The sequence below is a fragment of the Cololabis saira genome, chromosome 10 (assembly GCF_033807715.1).
Source record: "Cololabis saira isolate AMF1-May2022 chromosome 10, fColSai1.1, whole genome shotgun sequence".
Classification (NCBI taxonomy): Eukaryota; Metazoa; Chordata; class Actinopteri; order Beloniformes; family Belonidae; genus Cololabis; species Cololabis saira.
The window spans coordinates 37,560,412-37,586,935 of record NC_084596.1 but is presented as its reverse complement, the minus strand read 5'-3'; the positions used below and the strand labels follow the sequence as shown (position 1 = coordinate 37,586,935).

Sequence of the window (26,524 nt, the reverse complement as noted above, 5' to 3'; positions counted from 1 at the left end):
TTTTCCTATTACAGGAGCCATTAGTCTTGCACGCACCTGAAATTTACAGGGAACAGGGTGTGTGGAGGTGGGTGGCTGTGCTAAAACCTTAAACCCCCCCTGTTTCTCCGTTCCAACAATTATTGACATAAAATAGTGGGTCAGGAAAAGTACTTAAACTGGTCAACTGTAGTTTTTAAGAGGTGAGATGTGTGAAATAACTGTTGAATTGTTTATTTGGTTAAATTACAATAATGACAATAATACTTTTTTAAGTACCGTTCGATTGAAGTATCAGCAATTTTTCATTTTCAATTTTGTTAACAAACCCACTGGCCTGAATAGAGCGTATCAATCACCATTAAATCTGTACAGGTAGATTTTCACACACACACACACACACGTTTTTACTCACCAACTGCCTCCTCGGGTGTCCAGTAACCCGATGTGTCGCAGATGCGAGGTGAGGATGCCTCGTAGGCATGTTGGTGGAAAACCCCATCTTTCTCACAGTCTCCGCAATTAATGCCAGACACATGAAAGGAAGAGCTTCAACAAAAGGAAACCTTGGTTGATTATAGGAAATATGCAATTTCCAGACAAAAGTACAGCTGGACTTATCTAAACTGAAGTCCTTTGTCAATAAGTGAGTCTCAGTTCAGTCGTGACTTACGGTGTAAGTTATCCCAGGCGATAGACATAACCGCAGTCATTTCCAACACTCACAACCCAGCGTGAGCTACAACATGTTTTAGTGTTCACTTTCTTTGCGTAGCTGCTTATGTCATTCATTTACACAGGCATTCTTTGTGTTTGTTTATAAAGTGATGATGCACACATGAACAAAACCATTTAAGAAGTTACTGGAAGTCCCCCCCCCCCCCCCCCCCCCCCTTGCATCATATTTGACAAACAGGAAGTTTAAAAAATTTATACTATTGTAAAAGTCTAACTGGAGGCAAAAATCACGTCAACACACAGCAGACTTGCGTCTACAAAGGATTTATTTCTTCAAAACACTAACTCCCAAAGAATGTTCCAAGAAGTACACTTGTGTTAACTCATCTTTTTCATGAGCGTTAAAAAGGAACACATGTAACCCATAGCTGGCCGTGTTGTCCATCGTGGTAGCGTGAGTCTCGGATACAAAGACTGCGAAGATTGTTACAAATTCTTTGTCCATCCAGTTTGGTTTGTGGTACCAATACTTCTCACACAGAAGACAAGTGCAGACTAGGCCTGTGTTGAAAAAATCGATTTCCCAATTCTAAATCGATTCTCATATTAATTCCTAAAAATCGATTCATATGTCTAAAGATCGATTTTTTTTAGGCGGGGGGGGGGGGGGGGTTTCTTTTATTTATTTATGTTTTGTTTTTTTTTCATCATTACATTACAACTTTTGGTTATTTTTTTGTTTATCCCCAAAAAAGGAATGTTTTGTTGGACACGAGAATAACTGGTGCCATGTTTTTGCCTTTAAATATGTTTAAAGGTATGAAAACATGAAAGTGTTAGGTTATAATTGCATAAATTGTCTACTGTCTTGGGGTTACATTTGCAAAAAATGCTAAAAACCAAATGCTCAAAAATTAAAAACCAAAATAGACCGAAAATGGAACAAATAAAAACAGAATGTGGGAAAAAATAAAAACCGATTTCATACGGCTCTGTTTCCTCCCTGGATCTGTTTGGTAATTCTGACCCACATGATGTTTCTGAAAGCAGTTCTATCAGCATTCTGGGAGCTGATTGGTCCTTACAGCATCATTAGCTGCCAATACTTGCTGGTTAATCTCAATATAATACTAGTAGTAATATTTTGCATAACTACAGTCATATAATTCATGCAACAGCTCAAAAAACAGTTTTAATAACACTAACCCAAATCAATATCGGAATCGAATCGGATCGAATCAAATCTTGATAATCGATTCTGAATCTTAAGAATCGGAATCGAATCGATTCTTGACATTTGAATCGATCCCCAGCCCTAGTGCAGACGACAGAACTCAGTCTGGCGTGTTGTTAAAATAAAAGTGTAGGTGCCCAGACATGCGTACCTTTGATACAGAGGCCCTCTCATGGGTGGGAGCCAGTACATGGAGACAGAGTTTGTGTTCTGGTCAGTCACTATGGGAGCGAGAGGAACAGCGGCAGGTTGACGATCCATCAGCCACTTCTGGTAGACCAAGTCTACGTAACAGTGCATCCTGGCAACTTGATTCGGGGTGAAGTGGTTGGTACAGTTGTCATCTGATGAGGTTCAAACAAAAGCCTTCATATAACTGCAGATTCATCATACATTTGTAAATAATTAGGCACATTGCTGACATCTTAAGCAAAGAGGTGTGATAACCAGAGGTGGGTAGTAACGAGTGACATTTACACCGTTACATTTACTTGAGTAAGTTTTGGGAAATTTTGTACTTACTTTTTACTTTTACTTGAGTAGATTTGTGAAGAAGAAACTGTTCCTCTTACTCCGCTACATTAGGCTACGTTGAGCTCATTACTTTTCTTTTAATCCTCCGCATACGCGTCAATCTTATGACATCACTGAGTGATTCTTTGGGAAAAAATTTTGTTTTTGCATGTTTTGTCACATTTACACAGACTCAAACACACACACAGAGTTTATATGAGTTTATGGGCTTGTTCTAGTTCTGCCTGGTTAAAAAAGAAAAGTACAAAGGCTTGAAATTTTGTGCTACTTGTGCTTAATTTATTTTTTTATTTTTTTATTCTGTTATTATTTTATTATTTATTAAAGTACTTGAATGTACTTTAAGCTTATTTTAATTTAAGCTATTTTTTATTTTTTATTAATTTTAATTTATTTTATTATTTTATTATTTTATTGATTTATTGATTTATTGATTCATTTGCCTGAAGATGATTATTTTGTACTTTTGTCTGTTTGAATGGTTGCGTTAAAAAAATAAATCAGACGTTACTCAACAGTTACTCGGTACTTGAGTAGTTTTTTCACCAAGTACTTTTTTACTTTTACTCAAGTAATTATTTGGATGACTACTTTTTACTTCTACTTGGGTCATATTATTCTGAAGTAACAGTACTTTTACTTGAGTACAATTGTTGGCTCCTCTACCCACCTCTGGTGATAACACGTGCAACAGTCATTTCTGTGATAAACTTTTCAAATGGGTCATTTCTATCCAACAAGGAAGCAATAAGAGAATATTCATCCACGGTACCTGTGTAGCTCATGTAATTGCTGTACGGGGTATTCTGGTAGGTGGTGAATCCGCACGTATCGTTAACAGCTCCCGGGTCGTGGCAGGCTTTAGATTTAGGTGTCGGGGCGGTGTCAGCACACAGATCTCCTGTCTCCATAGACGGGGTAATCTCCTACCGGTGGACATGACAGAGCCGTGTGAATGCACGATGGCACCGAAAAGTACAGTAGAGTAAAACCCTCCGTCAAGGGAAGCATGTAGAGTCCTGTGTAAAAGCTAGTGCTTCTCCTTCTAAGCCTGTGTTTACTCAGCATCACTCAAGAGTTTTATTTTAAAGGGCTGGGTTTACTGAGGTAGCAGTTTGCACTGGGGAGGCCCTTCGTGGACCTGGAGGCTTTCCTCACTGACTTTGGAGGTTTCTCTGAAAAACTTTGACTGTAGCAGTCTAAGGTCGGGGCTAGGGTTAGTGGCTGGTTAAGGCCATCCTGGCTCATACTGGGACCAATTAAAGGTTCTGAGAAATTGCGTGAGGTAAAAGTAAGAGAAGCAAACTCATCACTAGAAATGAAAATGAAAATTAACTAATAATATTTTGTCAGGGAACTCATCTGGAACAAACAAATGAATAAGAAATAAGGATTTAAAATTATCTTAGATTTTTAGAGATAAAACATTGTTATCTCCCCCTAGATAACCCATCGAAATGAATTAACCCTAAGATATTGTATGTAGGGATGTTTTTTTTGGAAACAGTTTGGATTTATAAATGGAGAGAACTCTACCAACCTAAGGTTTACTTTCTTCTCATACCCTCATTCTGCATCCTTAATGACTGACTTTTTTAATGTTTCGGTCAGAAAGACAGTGATTAGAGATGTATCCGGACATGCAGCAGTATATTTTGAACCTCATGTTGATGCCAATACCAAGACTACAGCATGGAGACTTAATGCTAAATGTGTTAGAGGTACGTCACAAAAAGGGACCAGGGAGTGCATGCAATTTAATTATAATGAAGATACACCCAGTGTTTTATCGTGGAACACTTTTAAGGCACTATTTAGAGGCAAGTGTAGGAGAACATTTTTTTAACAGAAACAAGTCAACTACAACTACCAACTAATATGAAAACACCAAAACATATGGAGTCCAATAATCCCCAAATACTAAAATAAACATAACAAAACATGAAAGGAGTTAAGACACTTGAACAACAAATGGAGATCAGACACAAATACCTAGAGCCGGAAAACAAAATATTGCTTAGAGAGTGTTAACAAAATGAGAACGACAGCAATTTTCAAAATCAGATATCCTAATACTATCTCAAGTGTTATGAGACAGAAGAAAAGAAAAACGCCTTTGAAAAATATGTTTGTAAGTTATACTCTCAACCAAATGCAGCAACAGTTTCAGTCATAAAGCGATTTCTAGCATTTTATTACCATCAGTGAAACAAAATAGGTTATTAACTGAGAAAATTACAAAAAGAGATATTGGGAATGCAATATCAAGCCTAAAAACGAACTAAATACCAGGGGAGACAGGTTTCTAGGAGAATGGCATAACACAATTTTGGTGTATACTGACACCTTTATGCGGTTTTTCTTTGAAGGAGGGCAAAACAAAGTGGAACAAAGTGGAAGTGAGCTATTATTTCTGTGATTCCAAAACCAAGCAAAACTTAACAAAGTCTAGCTCATAACGACCTGCCGCTGTCTTAAATACTGATCCAGGTTATTTGCTTTAATAATCGGAAAGAGATTAGAAAATATAATTTCTTATTTGACTGACACTGGCAAAAGGCGAGCTGTCAAAAGAAGGCAGGCACGTGATGGGTTTTATGCGTGGATCCGTTAAATACTCTCATAACAGGCGTTGATGCTGAAGAGTCATTCGATTCGGAAAAATGAAAATTTCTGTATTCAGTATTATATGGCAACATTTAAGTTTTGATGAGCAGGATATAGGATGTCTCAAATCACCGTACCACTCACCATCTGCCAAGATTAAAATAAGTGCCAGTCTTTTGAGGACAAACGAGAAATGAGGAATGTTGCTTCCCTGCCTGGAGGATTATTTCTAATCACCAATGATTGCATCAAAATGGAAAGACCTTGACTATGAACAGTTGTAAATCCCTCTTTATTCTATATTAGCAGCTAAGGCTTTGAAAACTATTCATTTTTTTTGTTTAATAACACTGTTTTGAGTAGCGTATCACTGTTTTTTGCTTTTTCGTTGTATTTTTTTAATAAGCAAAGACAACTACTATGTTGTAAAAGTGTTGTGTGGTCCTTGATGCTCTTTTGCACATTTAAAATTTTAAATGTTTACCTGTTGAATGCTGTTCCTGGCGTTAAGTGTTTTTATTTATGATTTGCTCATGGAGACCAAATAAGAGAGATGACCCTTTTCTTGTATTTAATGGAGGCATATGCATTTTCTTTTTGACAATAACTCAATACTCAGCATAATTACATGCAGCAGATTTGATGAGTCCTACCTGACATGGGTCGTCACAGGAGTCCCGCTCACTAACCCCCTTGAAGACGTGGTACAATCCAAAAATGTGTCCCATTTCATGGATCATTGTGTTGTGGTGGCCCTTCGTACCAAAGTATGACGGGTTCAGAACCATCCCACCTGGACAAGACATTGCATTCACAGCACTGATTATAATAATAATATATAAAAACTTTTAATTTATATAGCTTATCACAGTCAATACTTACATTGACATAGTAAAAAAGAAGAAAAAAGAGAGAGACAGTGAAAAAAGACAGAAAATAAAAGATTTTGAAATGCCTCATCGCCTCAATCATCTGCCCATGACGTGAACGGATTTATTTTCATTTCACATGGCACGATGTATATTAAACCCTGTTCTGGATCAGACGTTTTGCCAAATGTAAAATATGAAATCATGGTGAGCTATCAGACCTATCATCCAGGACTTATTTCACATTCCAGAGGAACTAAACAAGAAAATTAATTCCAGGAAATGTGAATTTGTGGTCTTATAGTCTATACTCACAGTAAGCCCACAATAACAATCTATCACGGAGAAAATAACATAAAAACTAATAACTATGATATTTAAAACCAGTGAGGAATGAACACAAAACCCAAATGGACTCCAGTCAGTCGGCAATCAAGAGATACGGGCCAGTAATGTGTTCCTGAAACATGGAGAAACACCGCCTTTCAATCTTGCATGAAATAAAACAGTAGCACCACTGATCTGAAAGTAAGATGTTCTTCTTAGCTATCGTCCCCACAAAATATAGCGGCGACTAATTAAAAGAAATTCTGAAAAATGTAATCATTCCTTCCATAAGCATGTATATTTTTCTATTATAATGATGCTGCTCTGAAACCCATTTGATATATATATATATTTATATATACACACACCACACACACGCAAACAATGAACTAATTCTTAAAATCCTGTTGCCCCTTATAAAGAGGTTACAGTTTGTTTTCATGCCTTGTCTGTTAAGTGGAGTCAAACATGAGTTATTGGTTTTCTAAGTAGAAGCTGTGTGTTCACTGGTGAAGACGTTGAGCAATGAAGACATTAAGTACACAGACACCAAACAACGAGACCTCTGGAGACAACTTGTCATCCAATAACTTGTTTTAAAGCAGAGACAGATGTTGTAAAACTAAAATCAATGCCATGTGGAACGATTTTCAGCGCAGAACTAAATTCTACCATTCGATTCTAAAACATAACAGTGACCGTCTATATAAGTGTTTGCAGCACCGTGTAAAATTGTATAAAATATCAGTATTAAAATGTATATATCATACATCTACAGAGCTATAATATGAAAAATTATACTATTGTTAAGCTTCAAGTTAGAACATGTCTAAATGCTGCAGACAATAAAACAAGTGAAATTAGCAGTTTCATAGTAGTTTTGTACGTGTAATATAAAAACTCGTATTTTTATTGGAAGCCATTCCAATAAACTTTTTGAGACACCAATTTTTTTTTTTTTTTAGCAAATTCATCTGAATACTACTTTGAACAAATACACTAACCCAGAGAAAAGATTTTCACAAAAAGAATGAAATGAAATTAAAAAATCAGTTAACAGTTATCACACATCCACAAACCCTGTAAAAATAAACTGTGAAATGATTCTGCATTATTCATCTGGTAAATTATGATAAACGTGTTATCCACAATGAAGATGCTTTGCTTTATTATTTGTTATTATTCTGTGTGTTGGCAAATGAAGAATCCAACCACCCAAACTCAACCTACGTAGCATCGGGCCACACCGCTTAAATGTGTATTTCGTCTTGAGAAAGGGAGGAAACATTTGTAATTAAAGGTGACATATTATGCTGTTTTTTAAAATATTCTTAAAAAGCAATTTGTCTTATTGAAATGTCTGACATGTTTTGCTGAAAAACCAAAGTAATAGGCAGTACAACAGCTCCCATGTCGACATGTTTGAACAGCCCTTTTCATAACAGTCAGGCTGAGGGATGGAGTGAGCCACTTGACTCCACTCCAACCCTCTCTTCTTTTGAACTCTGTCTCACTGCTTTGTGCTACCCAAATGCAGTGAAATACTGAAAATGTGAATGGCTCAATGTCAGAATTTTATATTTAATAGCCACTTCAAACACCAGAAAAATATGCTCAACCACAAAAAAGTGATTGTTTTCTTAACTTGCTCCGCTGACGAAGTCCTGGAACATAGCAAGGGGTCTGTTTGAGATGCACTTACAGGGCAACTTTTATTACATTTTAATGCAACCACTTGTCATCGGATTGACTAAGTGTACTTGCTGTTCCCCTCCTCCTCTCTCATCTGCTACACGTGATGAATATACTCAACTGTGTGACGCCACCCCATACAGTGTGTCTGAACTGAATACACTGATTCATCTCAATAAGTAGCACTTTTACCCCTTACAGAAATATGACAGAAGCTACTAATTTAACAGTAAGACGGTCTTTCCAAACATGTACAAAAATGTAACCCCCCCCACAAAAAAAACCCAAACCATGTTCGCTGTGCACTCATTCAGGAATGGTATACATTTGGGGAAAAGAGATGGCAGGAAACTGGATAAGTGACACTGATACAGTCATCTGCAATAAAGCTGTCGAAACGCTCCATGAAAGAAGAATCTTCAGGAGTTTTGAAAACAGCTTAATGACATGAGTGATTATCATCGCTTAAATAGAATTGGGTGAGAGTTTCATTGGGGCAACTGCTGCAGAGCAGCTCTGCAGCTCTGCAGCTGCTGCAGGATGCGCTCCGCCGCTCCGCCGGAGAGGTCAGTCAATCTCAGCTACTGACTCTTACAGGCAGTCTCACTGATTCATCACCAGAGAAAAGCACCAGCTGGATTCTGTCTCAGCCCCTCTTGATTCAGAGGTTAGATAGCAGCAGGCGAGAGAGCCGAACGTACTTTTCTTATTTGTAGTACCGTATTAATCAGGGTGTTTAGACCAGCAAAAGTGAGAAGTTCGGATACAGAATCAAGACTGAAGGGACGAGCTGTAGGAGCAGCCAGACAACTAGAGAACCAAAGGGTCTAGAGGTTCATGAGTATCTGCTTTATCACAAATGAGTCTGAATGGTGTTGATCTCTATCATATTTAACACATGGATTTTTTCATATCTCTCTGCCCCAACCTCAAATTAAAAAAAAAATTAAACAATAAAATAAATGAAAAATACAATTACGCAATGTATTCATACTAATGCAATGAAATAATTATTTAGAAACAAAATTTGGGGTCTGTACACTATAAAACACTATAAAATTGGATTTTCTATATCTTATTTCATACATCAGGCTTTAAAAGATCAATCTGGATGGACACATTTTTTTATCTTTTAGAGGAATATATAAAAAAAATGTAGAACAAAACAAAAAACACTGTATCATATTGGTGTAAAAGCTTCTCAAAGCAATCCCTGTTTGCGTAGTTATCTGAGGTATTGATGATTGATGGTTTGAAGGGGGATTGAAGATCACAGCTGTTTATCTTAGATTTACTCCTCGCCATTTAAGCACCGAAATGCCTCGATCCCGGACTCCTGGATGGGATCACCCGTTAACAGCTGAGAGCACCCAGGTGATGGAAAAGCTGCACAGCAGAAGGGAAGGAAGGAAGAGAGCCACTGTGTTGTCCTCGAGGCTCTGGATGGTGTAGGGTTGTCTTGGCTGACAAGTCTCTGCAGCACATGGACATCAGAGGAAGAACCTCTGGATTGGCAGACTGGGGTGGACGCTCCCCCCTTAAAGAAGGATGAATGGAGAGTACGCTCCAATTAGAGGGGAATCACACCGCCCGGCCAGCATCATTGCATAGGGGTCTATGCAGGGATGCTGGTGGCAGTGCTGCTCCTGTTGCCGTCACTGAGCCGCGATATTAAGGGGACCTATTATGGCATCTAATACCTATTTTAAACAGGCCTTGAATGTCTTAAAAACAAGCTTTTTTTTTTTTTGCTAAATAAATTAGAAATTCAGCCTCTGAGCCATGTCTTTATCATCCCGGTCTCTAAGCTCATTATCTATGCGGGATTATGAGTGGGCGGGGCTATGATAATGAGGCTCTGTGCTGATTGGCTGCCTGAATGACGTGTAGCAGGGGAGGGCACAAAGCATCGCTTGTGTTGGTTTTTACAACCAACAACAGAGCAATTCGCATGTCTAGCTCGAACAGACGGCATCACGATACACCGCTACCAAAAAATGGCAGAAGCTCCGGCCGGCGGAGTGGTTGTTGTTGTTCCGGCCAGAGTTAGTTGTTGGGCCTGGTTTCACGCATCACTCCCGTCGTGACGTCACGACGGGAGCAGAATCTGAACGGCTCGTAGATCCACATCAGACTGGATGGATCATCCGGGCGGCTGTACAGACACTGCAGAATTTGGTTGCTTTCCTCCTTCTCTGAGATGGCAGGCTGAGGGGAGACCACTTTATATATGTTAAAGCAAGAAAAAACATGTTTTTCATAATAGGTCCCCTTTAAGTTATCACCAGACTGGTTGATTGAGCACCCCCTCTGAGGACATGGTCGGAGAGGGGTGGAATAACCTCTCCAGATTAGGAATGAGGTTCTGCCTCATGTGGAGGACTTTAGAGGACTTGTTTATGAATGAGGAATGAATAGCGTGAGATTGACAGGTATTAGTACGGCATCCGTGTAATGCAGACCCTGTACCGGTCTGTTCTAATTCAGACGAAATGCAAGGCTTTCTGTGTCTCAGTCAATCTATCTGTCCACCCACACCTTAACTATGGTAAAGAATGAATATAAGCATCTGAAATGAGATTCCTCTACAGGTTGGCTGAACTCACCTACTGGCAATATTACACAGTTAAACTTACAAAGAAATGACTGATGGTGACGCAGTAAGGTGCACTTTGTCCTTAATGCAAAATAAGGCAGAAATGAGGATTCTTGTTTAATGTGAATGAATGTGGCTTTAACCTCATATAAAGATGTATTTTGAAAAAAGGCAACATTTCCCATATTTTGAAAGAAAAGTGAGTTGTTTCTCCTAGGATGACATTTTTATAGAAAGATATAATTTACCTCTACTCTATACTTCATGTCACCTACATGTCTAGTGTGCAAACTACTTAAGAAAATAAAAAAGTAAAAAAAAGAACAGCTGCCAAGTGAGCAGGAGTGGCAAAACTGAAACTGAGCCCACAGCTGTTTGTTTGTTTGGTTGCTGTTGCGTTGATCGTCATTTTCCGCTGTAGAAGAGGAAAGACACGTTGTGATGGGTAAATCTCTGCCAGCTCCAGTTGCTTTCATCCACTAATTTGGATATGACTAAAGCAAACAACTAAGAGTGGAAGTTAGAAGTGGATGGTTAAAACATACTGAAACAAAGTGGAGAAAAATAAAAATCCAAAATTGATAAATGAGGAGGAAAGAGGAAGGGAAAAGAAAAGAAAATTGAACGGATGGTGCTACATTCAGACAGTTCAAACCAAAAAGCAAGATACAGATAAAAATAGCGTACGCAGAACTTAAATAACTTCATATAATCGTATCTGACCTTGGTGCGTAAGAGCCTCCTTTGCCCACGGCCAGGTTGCAGCCCCCGCCAACTCTTCTCGCATTGAGTTGCTGGCAAAGAAAACATTGAGTGTGTTTGTTCCGCTCAGGTTTAATTCCTCCTTTAACTCTTTCACACTCATGTAAGCCCTGCAGAAAATGGAAAAGAGTTACAACTTGAACAACCAAATCAAATCTGCACTATGCAATAAAAGTACATGTAAACTTCACTAACAATATCTCCCAACCCCTGTGAACGGAGATACAATACAGATAAAACAGTGATCCGACTTTTTCTAATCTAAGTACATGTAAACATTTGATCAAATATGCCCCATAAATGTCTGATATTGTAGACCTTGGTTCTGGTTGTACTTATCCTCACTAAGTGACGGCAGCTGAAAAACAGTAAGCTCAGTAGTGGTGGAGGTAGAACAATGTGTCTTCAAAAATGTCTTAAACAAACACATTTTGTCAGCAAACAAAACATAAATCAATACATCTGATTAACGGCTGTTATTTCTTCTGCGTTTGCTGGAAAAGTGAAGCTTAAAAAACAAACGAGGGGGTGCCGCATGTGTGCTCGAGCCTGTTCCTGTCAGTTCGTACACATCAATCTGTGCAACTGGCTTATCCTGAAACCAAAATAAGTCTCGCCACAAATTTCACATTCTTTTATTAAATTATGGGCTCTATACAGATGGGGTGCCCCAGCACATGTGTTTTCACTCACGCTGCATTTATTTATTTATTTTTTCATATTTTTTATTACAATAATTATTTTCTATACTTATATAGCACCTTTTCTAACCTTAACTAGGCACTTAACAATGTGTTTCTCATTCACAAGCATTTCACAAAGCACGTCTCGGTTTATGTATTTACTGTAAATGCAGCTGGAATTGTGAGATTGGCCTTGTTTCTCATCTTTCTTTTTTGGACCCGTTAAACCTATACTTTTAGAGAAAGTGCTTTAACGTCCGCCATATGTAAACATTACGGCAGATAGCTGACGGAGAAAAATATGTTTTCAGTTTTTTGTGCTAACCCGGGATAAAAATATCTTGGCCTTTTTCTCCAGTAAATACAAGGACTAGCTCTTCCCACCAATTCCATTAAAGCAAACAAGTTCATTTAGCAAAACATAAAAGTGTTCTCTTTGGCATGCAGACATAATTTCTGCTTGAGGCAATTCAAATTAGTCTCCAAAGAGCGGGCCTCAGTGCTTGTGTTGTATACTCAGTGTAAGACAAATCTTTAGCAGATAATAAGTTGCTTCAATCCATCAACATCCATCTCTACCGCAGACATAACTTCAAATAATAATTGTTTGAGTTGGTCAGGTTACTTCACATGGCTGCAACCCCCTCCGCATAGCCCACCATTCCCACAACTTTCTCTGTCTGTCAGTGATAAATTACCCCAGAGGAACTTTGATGTGTGAAGCAGAATTTGTTTTTTCTAGGCTGGGTGATGTCACATGTTGTTTTTCTCCTTTGCTTTCATAGCTGGAAAGCTTTTACACCTATCACCATTAGGCCATTCTGGGTCTGAGAGCCGTGGAGTGGGTTTCACCAGTTGCCCGATGCCTGCGTGCCAGAAAGTTCATGCTTTTGGCTTTACTAGAATTACTAAACCATAATTTAATCTTTACCTCAGTCCAGTTGGTTTGGATGCTGTGTTTTTTTGCTGGTTCTTAAAAACAAAGTTGGAGTTTATGTTTTTGATCAAGCACTGCTGTGGGGCTAGATTTAATAAAATTACTTAACTATACTTAAAACTTAAAAGGCTTCAAAGTTCTTTTTTCAGAAATATTGTTTAAAATGCTCATTAAAAATGCTATTTAGGTTTGGCTCAGCGCTGCTAGTTTCGTTCCAGCAGCCTATAAGGGTTAGCTTGTGTAAGAAAAAAAAAATCTAGATGGATGAATAAAGTGAGCAGTAATTGACTCTGCCAATATACCATGATGTGAGATACTTCACATCTAAATTGAACCAAAGGTATTGCTCCGCAGCCAAGAGACCTGCGTGTGGGCAATCCTGCTTCAGTGCATGTGTTGTACGGTGCATAAGAATGTGTTTTCCCAGGAATTTTGCTTAAATAATGAAGGTTTAGGATTGAAGATGCTTCAGGGAAACCCTGCTCTCGCTGTAACAGAATCTGTGTTCAGTATCCATCACAAGGTACAAGTGACAAAAAACTGACCACTTGAGCATTGACTATTCAACTAATAAGACTGACAGGATGCCCCAAAGATCAAATACTATCAAAGTGCCAACCCAATTAAAGTGAAAACTCTGGTTCTGAATTAGGAAAGTTTGTGGGCAAGCCAAACCCTGTGTGGAATCTGCATGATCACAGTAACTATGTAGCTTTAAATATTATTGTTCACAAGTCAGATATACAGGATTGTCTCAGAAAATTAGAATATTGTGATAAAGTCCTTTATTTTCTGTAATGCAAAAATGTCATACATTCTGGATTCATTACAAATCAACTGAAATATTGCCAGCCTTTTATTATTTTAATATTGCTGATCATGGTTTACAGCTTAAGAAAACTCAAATATCCTATCTAAAAAAATCAGCAATATTAAAATAATAAAAGGCTTGCAATATTTCAGTTGATTTGTAATGAATCCAGAATGTATGACATTTTTTTTTTTAATTGCATTACAGAAAATAAAGAACTTTATCACAATATTCTAATTTTCTGAGACAGTCCTGTATAGAAACACTGACAACTGGAATAAAATCTTACACCAACTCCAGTCAATATTTCAATATTTTAACTGTTACTGTGAAAGTTGCTGCTCATTAAATAATGTTTGGAAAAACAAATGAATAAAGACAAAGTGTTTTTAGCCCCAGATTAATCTCAGGTCTTGATAAAGCCAAAGAGAAGATACCTGCATTGCCGGATACATTTTGAAAATCCACATTTTGCAGCTTGACCACAAAGTACTCTGCCATATTTCGACCTGCTTAAAGCCGGTCTTGACTGTAATGAGATAACAGCGGCGAACTAGGATGGAGATGATGACGTTTGTCTGCCCCTAATGAAATCACAAGCTTGTCGTTTCAAAAATTGCCAATATAATCGTAATGGTAAAACTGCCATGGTGATGAGTCATACCTGCTAAAGCAGAGGTTTTACAATGTTAAATCTATTGGTTTGTTTTCATAGATGCAATGTGTTAAAAGCATCAGTGTACTGCACGTCAGAAATCTTGATTTTCTCGCTACTTAATTAACGACTCTCCGTAAACTACACTGAACACTGTGCATGTACGAAATGAATTCCCTGAACAAAATATAAATCTGAAAAAGTTACAATGACTGGGAACACATTTTTTTTATTGGTGAATGAAATATGTGAACAATAAAACTTGACCATGATAATACTCTGCATGCATGTTATGCATCGCACAAGTTGGAACAGAACTGTTTCTTTTTACACAAGAGCATTTTCCAGATTTGACCGACCACAAACTTTTAGCAAATCCCGGACATGTAATAGTCATAAATGGACATGATGTTCCTCACCACTCCATCATTCCCTTGCACCATTGCCTCTCCCTCTGTCCTCTATCTTCTCCCTTCCCACCTCGTCTTTATTGTCCTGCCAGAAGCTGCAGTGTACCTGGCCATCGCTGTTGAACTGGCTCAAAACAACAAATTAGAGTCATGACAGCAGCTGGCTTCAGAAACCTCTGGCCCTGTCCTGTCTAGCAGCTGTTGCATACATATAGGGTCCCACAATCAGAATATCTGGCCAGGTGCTCAGGAGGAGGGGGGGCGGGCGGAGGGGATATCAAAAACCCAGATCCCAAACATAAAAATGTTTCATTGCTCCACTAATGCCAGTGAAATGTCATCTTCACATTAAATCCCCCCATGCCTGAGAAAATCTGAGTCGTGATCCAGACACACAGATGCACGCCGGCATGCTGAAGTACTCATACACAAGCATTTCTAACAAGTTGGGGTCAAAACCTTTCAAGAAGACCTACACAACTGTTAGCCCTGAGGGCCTAATTTTAAGCACGCTCCAGTCTTCTGTGTGTCAGCCATTTATATTGTTTTTTAGCGGAGAGTCGGGCACTTATAGGCAGGTACTCTGGCAAGATTTCAGGAAAAAAATGTCTGAAAGTGTTTTATACAAAAGAATTCTGCATGACACCAGTGTAACAACCTATTAATGCAATTTTACATCTAAATAAACACTAATCTAGACAAATCTCAATCTCATATTTCACTTAAACAGATTCTGATTATTACCCAGTTAGACATGGTGGACATTTTCCATTTATTCTTTGGGATTGTCCTTGCAAAAACCATCAAGTTAAACCTAGAATAAAAAAAAAAAAAAAAAACAGCAACAACAAATCAGATTTTATATAATTAAAAAGGAATGTTCTGAGTGAAAGCATACTTGTGCGGAGCAACAAAGCACTGAGCTGTCTGCAGCTCTTTTTAGTCTGCATCTTCTCTCTGCAGGTTATAAAGCTTAACCTGAGAGAGGGAAACATCTGACCATAACAACTACCAACCTCGCTTTTTGATCTGTATTGCTCTGTTTTTGTCCCACCAAGTCCATGACAGAACAGCATAAATTGACATTTTCTTATGACACACCCTGAAAGACTTCCTGCATATGGCCAAGCAATGAGACCACACACATGCAAGTCCTACCAAACGTCAACCTGTGTCTTCCAGGAGGAGTAAAGCACGCATATGTTCTTTTCCAGTGACAGCCTGTTCCACATTTGCACAGCTGCAGAAATTCACTACTGGGAGCTGCATAGCGCTGCCGCCGACTCCATCTGTTGGCCACTGGGAATCGTGTCCGGTTAAACCTCTCTTCATCTGTTGGCTGCTGAAACTGTTGAAGCGTATGTGTCTTGTTCAAGGGCATGTTATAGTTCAAGTGGGATAAAGTCAAAATCTACGGCCTCTTGCTCAAAAGTCAACGTACTGATATCGCCAAAGCACAAAGGGCTGAAAAAGCCCAGCAGCCGTTGTAACAGTACCGCACCGTTGTCACATTTTGGGTTTCAAAATTCTCCACATACTCTCTACTGGCGGCTCGGTCAGGCCAGGTTCCTCTGCCTTGCCTTTGTAACGTGTGCAGCATTTGGATTTGGATTTGTCTTCTTCAAAAATGTATGGACATGCCTGAAAAAGTGTGACCTCAAAAGGTACGTTTCATACTATTCTAACTTTTTCTGCATGGGGGTTTTATAGACTATCATGGCCAGTTGTTTCTAAAAATGAACGTGATGATACCAAAACACACCTTTTGCATACAAATCTTTTTGTCCCCAAGAATGGGCCTGTGGCCAGTGGGGTCAGGTTCTTAGTATTCATTGCAAGATTTCTAGGTGTATCGTAAATTGGAAAAGAAAAAAAAACAAGTGGGTATTCATTAAATTGATTTAGACTCCGATCATTTTACACCACTAGAGTTTAAAGCCAATCTACTTCAGTTAGGAGCTTTTGGACTATAAACCAAAACAAGATAAATCGAAATTTAGAGAAACTGTCTGATATTTGAAATATTAGAGTAAAAGTAACTAAGCTACTTTGCACTAAACAGTATCAGAGTTGTAGCAGTAGCACTGCTTCCCGTCTCTTAGATTCATGCATCTGCACACGCCACACCAGTCGTGAACGCCACAAAAATATTATATTTATTACATTGCAGAGTCTTTTGAAAACATGGAAAGGTAATTTTAGTATTTAGTAGAGTGGAAAAATATTGGTATTTCACAGATTTAAAAAAATAATAACTTGAATTCATTCCTGCATTAACCCACTTAGACATTGTGCATATATAGGTATGGCATTGCCTACAGTCTTAATGGGTTATGCTGTTACTCTCTGTCGAATCTAGCATTTCCATGTCATGTTTTCCTGTAGTACAGTGTAAAGCTTATGGATACAATTTGCATTAAGGACTTGGATTAAGGTATTTAAGAAAGTGAGCTGATGACCTCATGGCAAGGCTTCAGAACGCGAGCTGTTTGGAGCTCAGCATGAGCCTGTCTGTCAGACCCAATGAAAAGCAGCGAGCTGTTGCTCAAGCTGTTTAGAAAAATAAGTGTGTGCTTTGGGCTCATTGCCCACCATCCCCACTTCAGAGAGCTGTCTCTGAAACCGCTGGGGAAAGTGAGAGTACCAGTTTGGCAATTTAGCATGTTAAAACGTTCGGTGCTGCACAACTCTGCTGAGGAAATGCAGCGTGCTACCACAGATGGGGAGAAGTAGTACCTAACTGTGCCCTGAGAATTGCTCTCTGAGGGAAAGGTTGTTGTCCTTCATGACATTAAATTGTTTTCTCCTGGAATTTCCTCTGCAGCAGCATAATCTTTTAAATGTTCCTGTTAATGCATTAAAAACTGGCATGCAGAAATGTAGACAGAGTAGCCTCTGTCCTCAAACACTTACTTAAGTCATTCCCTACTCGTGTTTTTTTTTTTATCTCACCTGTCAGGAGATTCAGGGTCAAAGCAGGTCTTGAGGACATCTGTAGCTTCTGGATCACAACAGTCACCGTCATCGTAGTCGTAGTGTATGCTGTTGCACTCCGCGTGACAAACCCCATCCTGCCTCTTCCAGTTGTAGCAGGTCCCGAGCCGGCGGCAGTCCCCTCCATCGTGGCCCGTCCTCGGGTGGTCGCACTCAGGGTCGCATTGCCTGTTCCCAATCTTACCGATTCGACAGTTGCTGAGGATAAACCTCTGTCGAAGGCTGGAGTTTCTGACAGTGTGGACGCTCAGATCGAAGGTGATGTTGTAAGGTCGGAAGGCCTCGTTGAGAGCCTTGTGCTGGGCCTGAATCTCGGCCGGCGTCACAGTGGGGTTTCCACCGTCCTCGTCGGAGAGGTTGATGATGCGGTACCGAATTCGCTTGCGCGTGCGGAGCTGCCAGTTGCTGTTGTAGCCAAAGATGACGTCCGTGTTGTCGCATGATGTCACACCACAGGGTGGTGGCAGAAAAGAGGATACGAGTTCTTGTTCGGGGACAGGAGTGGTGATGACTAATGGGTGGAAGCCAACTTTATACGGAGTCCATAACCTCTCCACCTTAAAGACAAAAGTAGTATTTCAGCAAAACTTTCCTACTATTTTGGTCCGACTCCCGTGTGTATTAAGCTAAAAAATCTAAGCTAAAATCTAAACATATTGGACCAGGTGTAGTTAATGTCTTACCCTATGACCAAGGGCGTAGGTTTGCTAGGGACGGTAGGGACATAACACTACCAGCTTTTCAGGGGGCTCAAATTGTCCCCACCAACTTTTAAGCAACCTTATTTGCATTATATAATGAGTTCAGATATATAGGTAATTTAGATTGTCTTCCCAAATCTTGTAAGGATAGAATTGACCTTACCATTATTAAGTGAATTATTTTCATTATGTTCAGACTTACATTTACCCCTTTTCACTTGCTGAATTTGCCGGTCCATTTTTTTCCCCTCAAACGCACGTTTGATTGGCTGATGCCTTGATTATTAATAAGTTTGTATTTATTGTGTATGTTAATATAATTTAAGTTATGTTCAAATATTGCAATTTAAATTGCTAATAAAATCCTGGTATATTCTGGAAGTTTTCAAAATGTTTCTTTAGTAGTTTTTGAAAACAAAGGTTTGAATCGAACCGTGTATCAGGTGAACCAATACACATAAAAGTTAGTATAAGTCGATACAGATTTATTTTGCATTGATCATTTAGCCTATCAATTAATTAGGTTCATATTCGTGACAAATGTAGCCCTGACCCCCGTTCACCCAATCTGTTTGGTCTTATTAATGTCCCGTCCCCAGCAAAAAGTGTACATGCAGGTTATGCTGTTATATCGTCCCTACCAATGTTGAGACCAAACCTACGCCCTTGCCTATGACTGCTAAAACCATTCATATCTAGAAAAACATGATATCTTAAAGTATAGAAATGAAATGAAGCCATTTACATTAGTGAAATCGGCCCACATGGACAGGACTGGCTCGCTTGCGTCGGCCTGAAGTGGTCGTGTGAGCAGGTCCTTGTGGGAGCGGGCGTAGTCCCAGAGCACCACCCCTCCAATGTGGCCCCTGAAGCTGAGCCCTTGATCATATTTACTGCCCAGAAACAGGGTCCTGCAGGTTCTCATGAAGGGACTGTAGAGATCCCCTAACTGGAGACCACTTTCTCCCACCTGAAACAAATAAAGATTAGAAACAACCAAGGAGGGACACATAACTTGCAATTGTTTCATTATGTTATAAATGAAGGTTAATTGTTCAATCATTTGTCCTAGAAAAAAAAAGAAGTTAATATGCTCTGTCAACGGGCAGGAAAAAGTCCTTCCATGCCCAAAATGTGACGTGATGAAGATGGATGGTCACGCCACCACACCAAATACTACGTTGTTTGGCTCGGGAAAGGTTTGTGAGTGACTTTGATGAAGCAATTAAATAGGCAGGAGAAAGCAGAACAATGACAAAAATTTTAATTATTCTGTGAATGGCGTGATATTACCAACTCCCATGCTTTGCAGATAAGATAAGGTTTTCTCTGCTGGAATGCAACATAATCTTGGTGTTTTGGACTCGTACGTCAAACATTTTAGCAACAGTCATCTGGCTTCTCTGTGTGACCTTTAGTAAACTACTGATGGGCAGCAATTTTCTTTTTGGAAACCATCCACTTTCTCCTTGCAGCCCTGCCATTCATCTTCATTTTAACTACTAATCCGGGAAGTTCACATAAGTTTGAAACTCACTGAGCATTTTCCTAAATAAATAAATGACAAATATCATATTTTGTCCTGTTTGTTTAATTGGGCTCGAACTATGAAATTTTAGGACATCTAAGAGTCTAATTCACATTCTTGAAGAAATACTTTTCAAAGTGATGTAAGTCAGGTAATCCTCATCAGCCTTTAGCGCTGCACGATTTTCATTAAACGGAGCTGGCTCAGTTGGCATGAAGATGAACATCACAGTAATTGTTATGATTGTATCCTCCCAAAACGTTTTTTTTTATCCATCTTCACTCAAAGCGTAAGCATTAAAACACTTTCCTGATCATAAATCCTGATATGTAGAATCTCAGCGGAGATGGTTTTCGTCAAAAGGTCAACATTATTTTGTTGAAACTGACGATGAATAAAAAAAAAAGTAAATGACCGAACTCAATCAAGGGTCACACACCTTAGCTCCATCAACATACAGTGTCATGTTGTGTCCGTTGTACGTGGCCATTAAATGCGTCCAGACATTGGCGCGGTACCGTTGGTGGCTGTAGACGGAGGTGGATTTCACGGCTCGGTCTGTACGAAGTGTGAAGTAAAACCGTGCGTCTTTGGTGCCTGCTGGTTCGTCGGTGCGAATGCCGACTGACCAACCCTTCTCACTGGGTGCATGGGAACAGTTGTCAAATACACCTGGAGCACAAAGAAAAAAGTATTTCAAAGCACAGCCTTTTGAAAGACGACTTATTATTCAGGATAATAATAATATCCAATAGTTAAATGAAGGAATGGACACGCAAGGCTTTCATGCTGGATTATACTCAACCACTTAAAGACTGAAAGAAGGGAAGGTGCACAGAGGTGGAGATGAAGACAGAGACAGAGCGAATACGATGAGCCAAAGACAGCAGGAGAGAACAGAGAGGATGGAGGTATTTCACTAAGCCATGGCAAAGCCCCGAGGTTTCCATCTGCTCCCCAGATGTGAGACACTGGGACAGCAAAGGGTCAGGGAACCCCCTTTACCACCCTCAGCACTGTACACGTGCATGCCTGGGTATACACTTACAGGTCTGTCTGTGGTGAAAGACCCCCATGGAGAGGTGTCAATGACATGGAGAAAGATTTAATTCACTTTAAAAAGATCGGTTTTAGGAGCCTGGAAGCCTGTGAAAGCCTATTATACAATAAATATAGTCATATAAATAGGAAAAGGGAGTTTATAACTGAGATAAATGAAACCCTAAACAATTTACATGCAAAATAGAAATAACAACTGGAGACAAAAATGTCACCTTTTTTCTAATGGATAGCCAGACATTTGGGTCATTTCTTGGGAAAGTCTTGTGAACGGCTGCGCAGTGTACACTATGCTGTGGATACATTATCTCATGATGCACAGCAGGAAGAGGGTGTTGTTTTCGGTGGTTTGTGCAACACCAGATGAGAGCGTTTTGTTTGCAATGCACAACAACAAAGTTTATGGTAAATGTGGTCTTAATTTTGTGAAACATTTGCACTACCACAAATTAACATGATGATTGTACTGAATCAAATTAGATGCTGATGTTTCAAAGCTGTATTTATTTTGGACGCCGGCCACACAACACTGGCGAACGCATTAGCAAACCGTTGGCTTTTTACACATTTTGCAGCTTGGAATCATGGAAAGTGAATCCAATATTCACTTTCCTCCTACTCTGGAGGGAAATCATTGGTACTTCAGCTGCTAAATGGTTTGCTGTGTTCTCCAGCATGTTCCTGACTTAGTCTGTCTGGTGTTTTCTAGATGGGAATTTAGTATCCTTATCAGATCTTGCTGAAAAGAATACCTTCTGAAACTAAATGTCTGATAAAAACATGATTTCTAGACCAATGACAGATGCAATCCAAATGTAAAGGTCATTTATCTATTTTGAGATAGACTCATAATATAAAGACTCATAAAATTGTTATTCTGATTAAGGAAGTCACATTTTTTACATTGCAACATGTAACATCAAATATGATTATAAAAATCTAATGAGATATCATTTTTTGGTTTGTTTACATTTTATCTACTGTGATTCAAACTTGAAAAATTATTTATTTATTTTTTAATAAGAGACATTCAATGATACATCACATTAACCAGTCATCATTATTTTTCACAGCCACTGCATTGTAGGCTGACAGGAAAACCATTATAGCCAATAAAGCTGCACCGTGGAGGACATATTAACATCCAGTGACAAAAAACTCCAAATTGCAATAAAACAACACTCGGCCTAAGAACATATACATGAGTAAAACATGCTAGATAGATAGATTAAGCTATATTAAGATGCAACATACCAAAAAATGTCAACAAACTACTCAAAAATGCAGTGGAGAAAAACTAATAGACCTGAAGAGGCTACATAAACTAAAAAAGAAAAAAAATCATATTTGGTGGCTATGAAATATACAGGTTGTATAATATCTAAGTTTTAAAAAAAAACACTCTACTGCCAATATTTGGTTGCCCCATATGGATTACTACAATAAAGTCCCTATGAGGATGATATATTGCATCTTTGGTGAGAAGTTTGATTGCAGATATGAATATAATATCCCTTCCCATGGATTGTCCTCTGTTTGAGTGAAATGTATACATTTCTTTATTAAACTGTTCATCCAGCTACTTTAGACTGCAACTGTTGACAATTTATTTTGAAACACACACAGTAAAAGTTGCGGTACGGTGAAATGAATACATCAGATCATCGGTGGCCACTGGAAGTCAAATCGGTGTCAGTGTCATGTTTAGCAGAAACAATAGAACTTTGTTTTTCACTGTATTCGTCAAATTCCTTCAGGACACTACAAAGAGACGGGTCCATGCCACAAAATGCCGCCCTCACATAAGGAAGCAATAGAGAGAGGGGGGGGGGGAGAAGTTGAGTAATGCAGTCGGATCTTTGATCAGAGTAAATGTGAGTGGACGTAACAGTTTGTGGTCTCCCTCACTATCTGGACAGCTGTGGCGCTGCTCCCCAGAGCTTTTATCCTTTTCAATTTGTTTGATGTATGTGCTGTTCTGTCAAGTGTGCAGCTTTTCAAATGTTTTGGTGTTGGAAAAACAGTGACGCTTGTCGTCATGTGAGGAGCCAGCAAAAACACAGCTTTCATTGGTTCTGTGTGTCTGCAACCACTGCTCAGAGTCAGTGAAATACCTCTGGCACGCTGGTGATGAGGAGAGACTAAATGAAAGATGTCCCGGGAATTTGCATGGTTAGATGTTGAGTCTCTGTCCTGAATGGTTGCGGCAAAACATTGCATGAAAACAATATTACTGTGGAAGTTTTAAGTTTAGTGTTGACACATCTAGGATTACATTGACCAACGTCTAACGCCTGCCTCTTTGCTTGGACGGCTGGAGCACTCTAGTGGAGTAGAGCTTTCGTGTTCAGTGAAACAAACCACTGCCTTTTATTATCACTGATATCTTTAAGCATTGTAAGACAAGAGACGGTATTATCTGTGTCAGTGTGATAACTGTTCATCATCATCACAACTGTCAATCACTGTGATCCACCTTACTTTTGTTCATGTTCATCAAAACATAACCATCAGCAACATAACCTGGCCACAGGCGTCATTGTTGATGCCAGTATTTGGTAGTTACACTGAGTTGAGCTGTTTACCACTGCTTCTAGCTGACAACCCTTTATAAATCATAACCACAAGTCCTCACAGATGAGTGTTTCAGTGATGACATGCAAAACAAATATCCGCCAGCTAAGTAAATAACCATCTCCTCACTACACCAGACAGCATGAAACCCTGTTTTGCCTATGGATTTTGAGATCATTTCAGATTTTTAAGCTGCATGTCTTGCTTTATATAAATGAAACACAAATAAGAAGAAGCTGAGTAGTTGAAAAGTTATCACTTCACATCTACAGGCTACTAAACTCTGTGAAAAAGGGAGCAAATCATTAGGAGCAAACCATCCATCCCCAGCAACTTGCCATGACACAATAATTACAGCTGCTTAAAGGAAATGCTTTTGTGCCACAGCTGATATTATCCAGGGCTGCTGGTGCAATAAGTATCCGTTTCCACCCACCTGCTATGACCGCGGGGTTGCTCTGCCCGCCCTCCGGCCTCACCCACAGCTCCAGGCTGAACTTGGCCCGGGGCAGCTCCGCTCCCGCGGGCAGCTTCACCCGGAGGTGCTCCCGGCGCCGGCCGAAGTACAGGGCGCTCATCCAGGAGGGGGGCACCCTGGGCGGGGGGCTCCCCCAGCCGTGCTCGGGCAGGCTGGCGGGGGCGTCCGCCTCCTCCAGCAGCTCCCCGGAGTAGTCCTCCGTGGAGGACCGGTTGTTGCGTCCGTGGAGCCCCGTGGGGGCCGTGGAGCCGTCGGGGGCCGCCTGCTTGGAGCTGGAGTTCCCCGCAGAGCGAGGCTTCCCGCGGAGGCTCCGCACCAGCCGGGGGGAGCGAGGGGCCCCAGGGGCCCCCCGGGCCCCCCCGCGCCCCGCAGCCGCCCCGTCTGCAGGGTTTGCCGGCGGAGGCATCTGAGGACGCTCGCCGGCGCCTGTGCCGTCATTGTTTGCATGTCTCTTATTGTCTCCCGAGCCTCTCCCGTTGAGGTGTAAGGGGACGTGTCGGTCCCCCGGTGTCGGTGCGGCTCCTCCGCCGCGGCTCCGGCCGCCCTGCGCGCTCCCCGTCCCGGTCCCCGCCGCTGCCGCCGCGGCGACCCCGCAGGCTCCGGCTCCGGCGCAGCGCGCTCCAGCTGCAGCTGCAGCAGCGCTCTTCCCAGGCGCTCCCCGGCTGATGGTCGTCCCCGCGTCGGCCGCGGGGGGGCGGTGTCGGGCCGGGGACGGGGCGCGGGGCTGGCGCTGCGACCGGCGTACGCCGGAGACGGCGCACGGTTCACCTGCCTGTGAGGAGAGCTCTCTGTCCGCCCGCCGGGCCAGGGAGCGCTTGTACCGGCCCTGGGAGTCCGGGCGCACCGGGCTGGACGTCCAAGTGTTTGTGATGAGGACCAGGAAGATAGCCAATAACCTGATCAGCAACATCTTGTCAGGTTGAGGGAAAGTATTTCGTCAGCTTTGTGGTTTTGAATAAAAAAAAGAAATGCTTCAACCTCTGTATAGATAAGCAGCAAGAGGTCTCACACTAAACTGCGATAATCTGTATAAATGTCTTAATACAGCTGTAGTTTAGATTTTTTCGTTTAAATTAATTTGATGTAGTAATTTATCAGTGCATTAAAATCAAATTTATATAAAATAAATTTAAAAAAGAAATTCACATTCAAACTTTCTCATAAGGCATTTTCCATGTTGAGATTATTCATGGTAACCTATAATATATTGTGTACATGATTAATTTAAATGTTTAAAATACCCTAGATATTTAAAACTGATGACAAGCCCACGCAAGAAAGAGAAAAACAACAATCAGATAAGGAGCCAGGTTAAATGTTTTCCTTGCTGCAGCTGCGGTGAGTCTCTACACTCCTGCACTTTGCGCGGACATAAAGAAACGACGCTCTCCCTCCTGTCTGCACAAATATATTGGAACCATAACGCAAGTATTCATGAGGAAAAATGGGGATGCAGGAACAAATTTGATCTTAAATATACCAATACATCACTGGCATCCCATTTCGCCCCAAACTATCCTTACTACTAGACGATCTCCTGCTTCTTTTTACCTGACCATTGTGGCATCGTTTTAGTGAGTCCTGTTCCAAAATGTGGCTGCAAGGTGAGTTAAGAGTAACAAACTCCGGAGGCAAAAAAATGAAGCGCAACGCAAAGTGGCAGCCCTAAAATAGCTACCCTACTTGTTGAGCAGAAGCTGTCCTTTAATTTCTGAGAGGAATTTTCTGTCCATGAAGTGACATCTGCGCGTCAGCTCCTCTTTTTTTGGTTTGGTTGCGCGCTCTTGCTGCTGCTGCTGCTGCTCTGCACCGTTCCATGCAGTAGTAGTAATATTACTCCTCCATTCAGTCCTCCATCTCTCTCTCTCTCTCTCTCTTTCTCTCTCTCTCTCTCTCTCTTCTCTCCTTTCCCCGAGTCCAAAGGTTTTTATCGGGGAGCCCCTGCCCGCCCTGACATCACCGGCAGGGGAAGTGTGTGCTGGAGGTGGAGGTGGAGGTGGAGGGGAGGAGGGGGTGCGTCCCAGTCCCTGCTTCACACTTGGGCTTTTACAAGGGAAATCCTCTCTCTCTCTCTCTCTCTCTGTCTCTCTCTTTCTCCCTCTCTTTCTCCCTCTCTTCCCTGGGCTGTCTGTGCATCCCTCTGATGCAGAGCGGAGACAGGAAAGGGGCTGTAAAGTTTATTTATGTAGTTATCATGCTCGTCCTGACCTCATCCATCCACCCCGTTTATCCATCACCAGCGGGGGAAAGAAGTATCCAGATCCCTGACGAAAGTAAATGTGGCAGTGCCGGAGTGTTGACATATGAAATGTTCAATAACATATAAATACAGGGGTGTGAGTTGCATCCAAGTCTGTTTTACTCCTCTGAATGTCATAATTGATGATGCTGAACTGCTTATTCCACTGTATTTATT

The 26,524-nt window shown here is 40.6% G+C and overlaps 1 protein-coding gene across 1 annotated transcript in view; it reads right to left on the bottom strand.

Annotated features, from left to right (window-relative positions):
• pappa2 (pappalysin 2) overlaps nucleotides 1-26,029 on the bottom strand; it is an 88,607-nt gene extending 62,578 nt beyond the window's left edge. The window contains exons 1-9 of the mRNA XM_061732838.1: nucleotides 24,067-26,029; nucleotides 20,437-20,669; nucleotides 19,215-19,439; nucleotides 17,727-18,325; nucleotides 11,240-11,388; nucleotides 5,686-5,825; nucleotides 3,198-3,351; nucleotides 2,043-2,235; nucleotides 395-528 (exon numbers count right to left, since the gene is read on the bottom strand). Coding sequence (XP_061588822.1) covers nucleotides 395-528; nucleotides 2,043-2,235; nucleotides 3,198-3,351; nucleotides 5,686-5,825; nucleotides 11,240-11,388; nucleotides 17,727-18,325; nucleotides 19,215-19,439; nucleotides 20,437-20,669; nucleotides 24,067-25,018 — 2,779 coding nt within the window. The 5' untranslated portion in view covers nucleotides 25,019-26,029. The remainder of the gene's footprint in view (nucleotides 1-394; nucleotides 529-2,042; nucleotides 2,236-3,197; nucleotides 3,352-5,685; nucleotides 5,826-11,239; nucleotides 11,389-17,726; nucleotides 18,326-19,214; nucleotides 19,440-20,436; nucleotides 20,670-24,066) is intronic.
• Nucleotides 26,030-26,524: the final 495 nt, after the last annotated feature.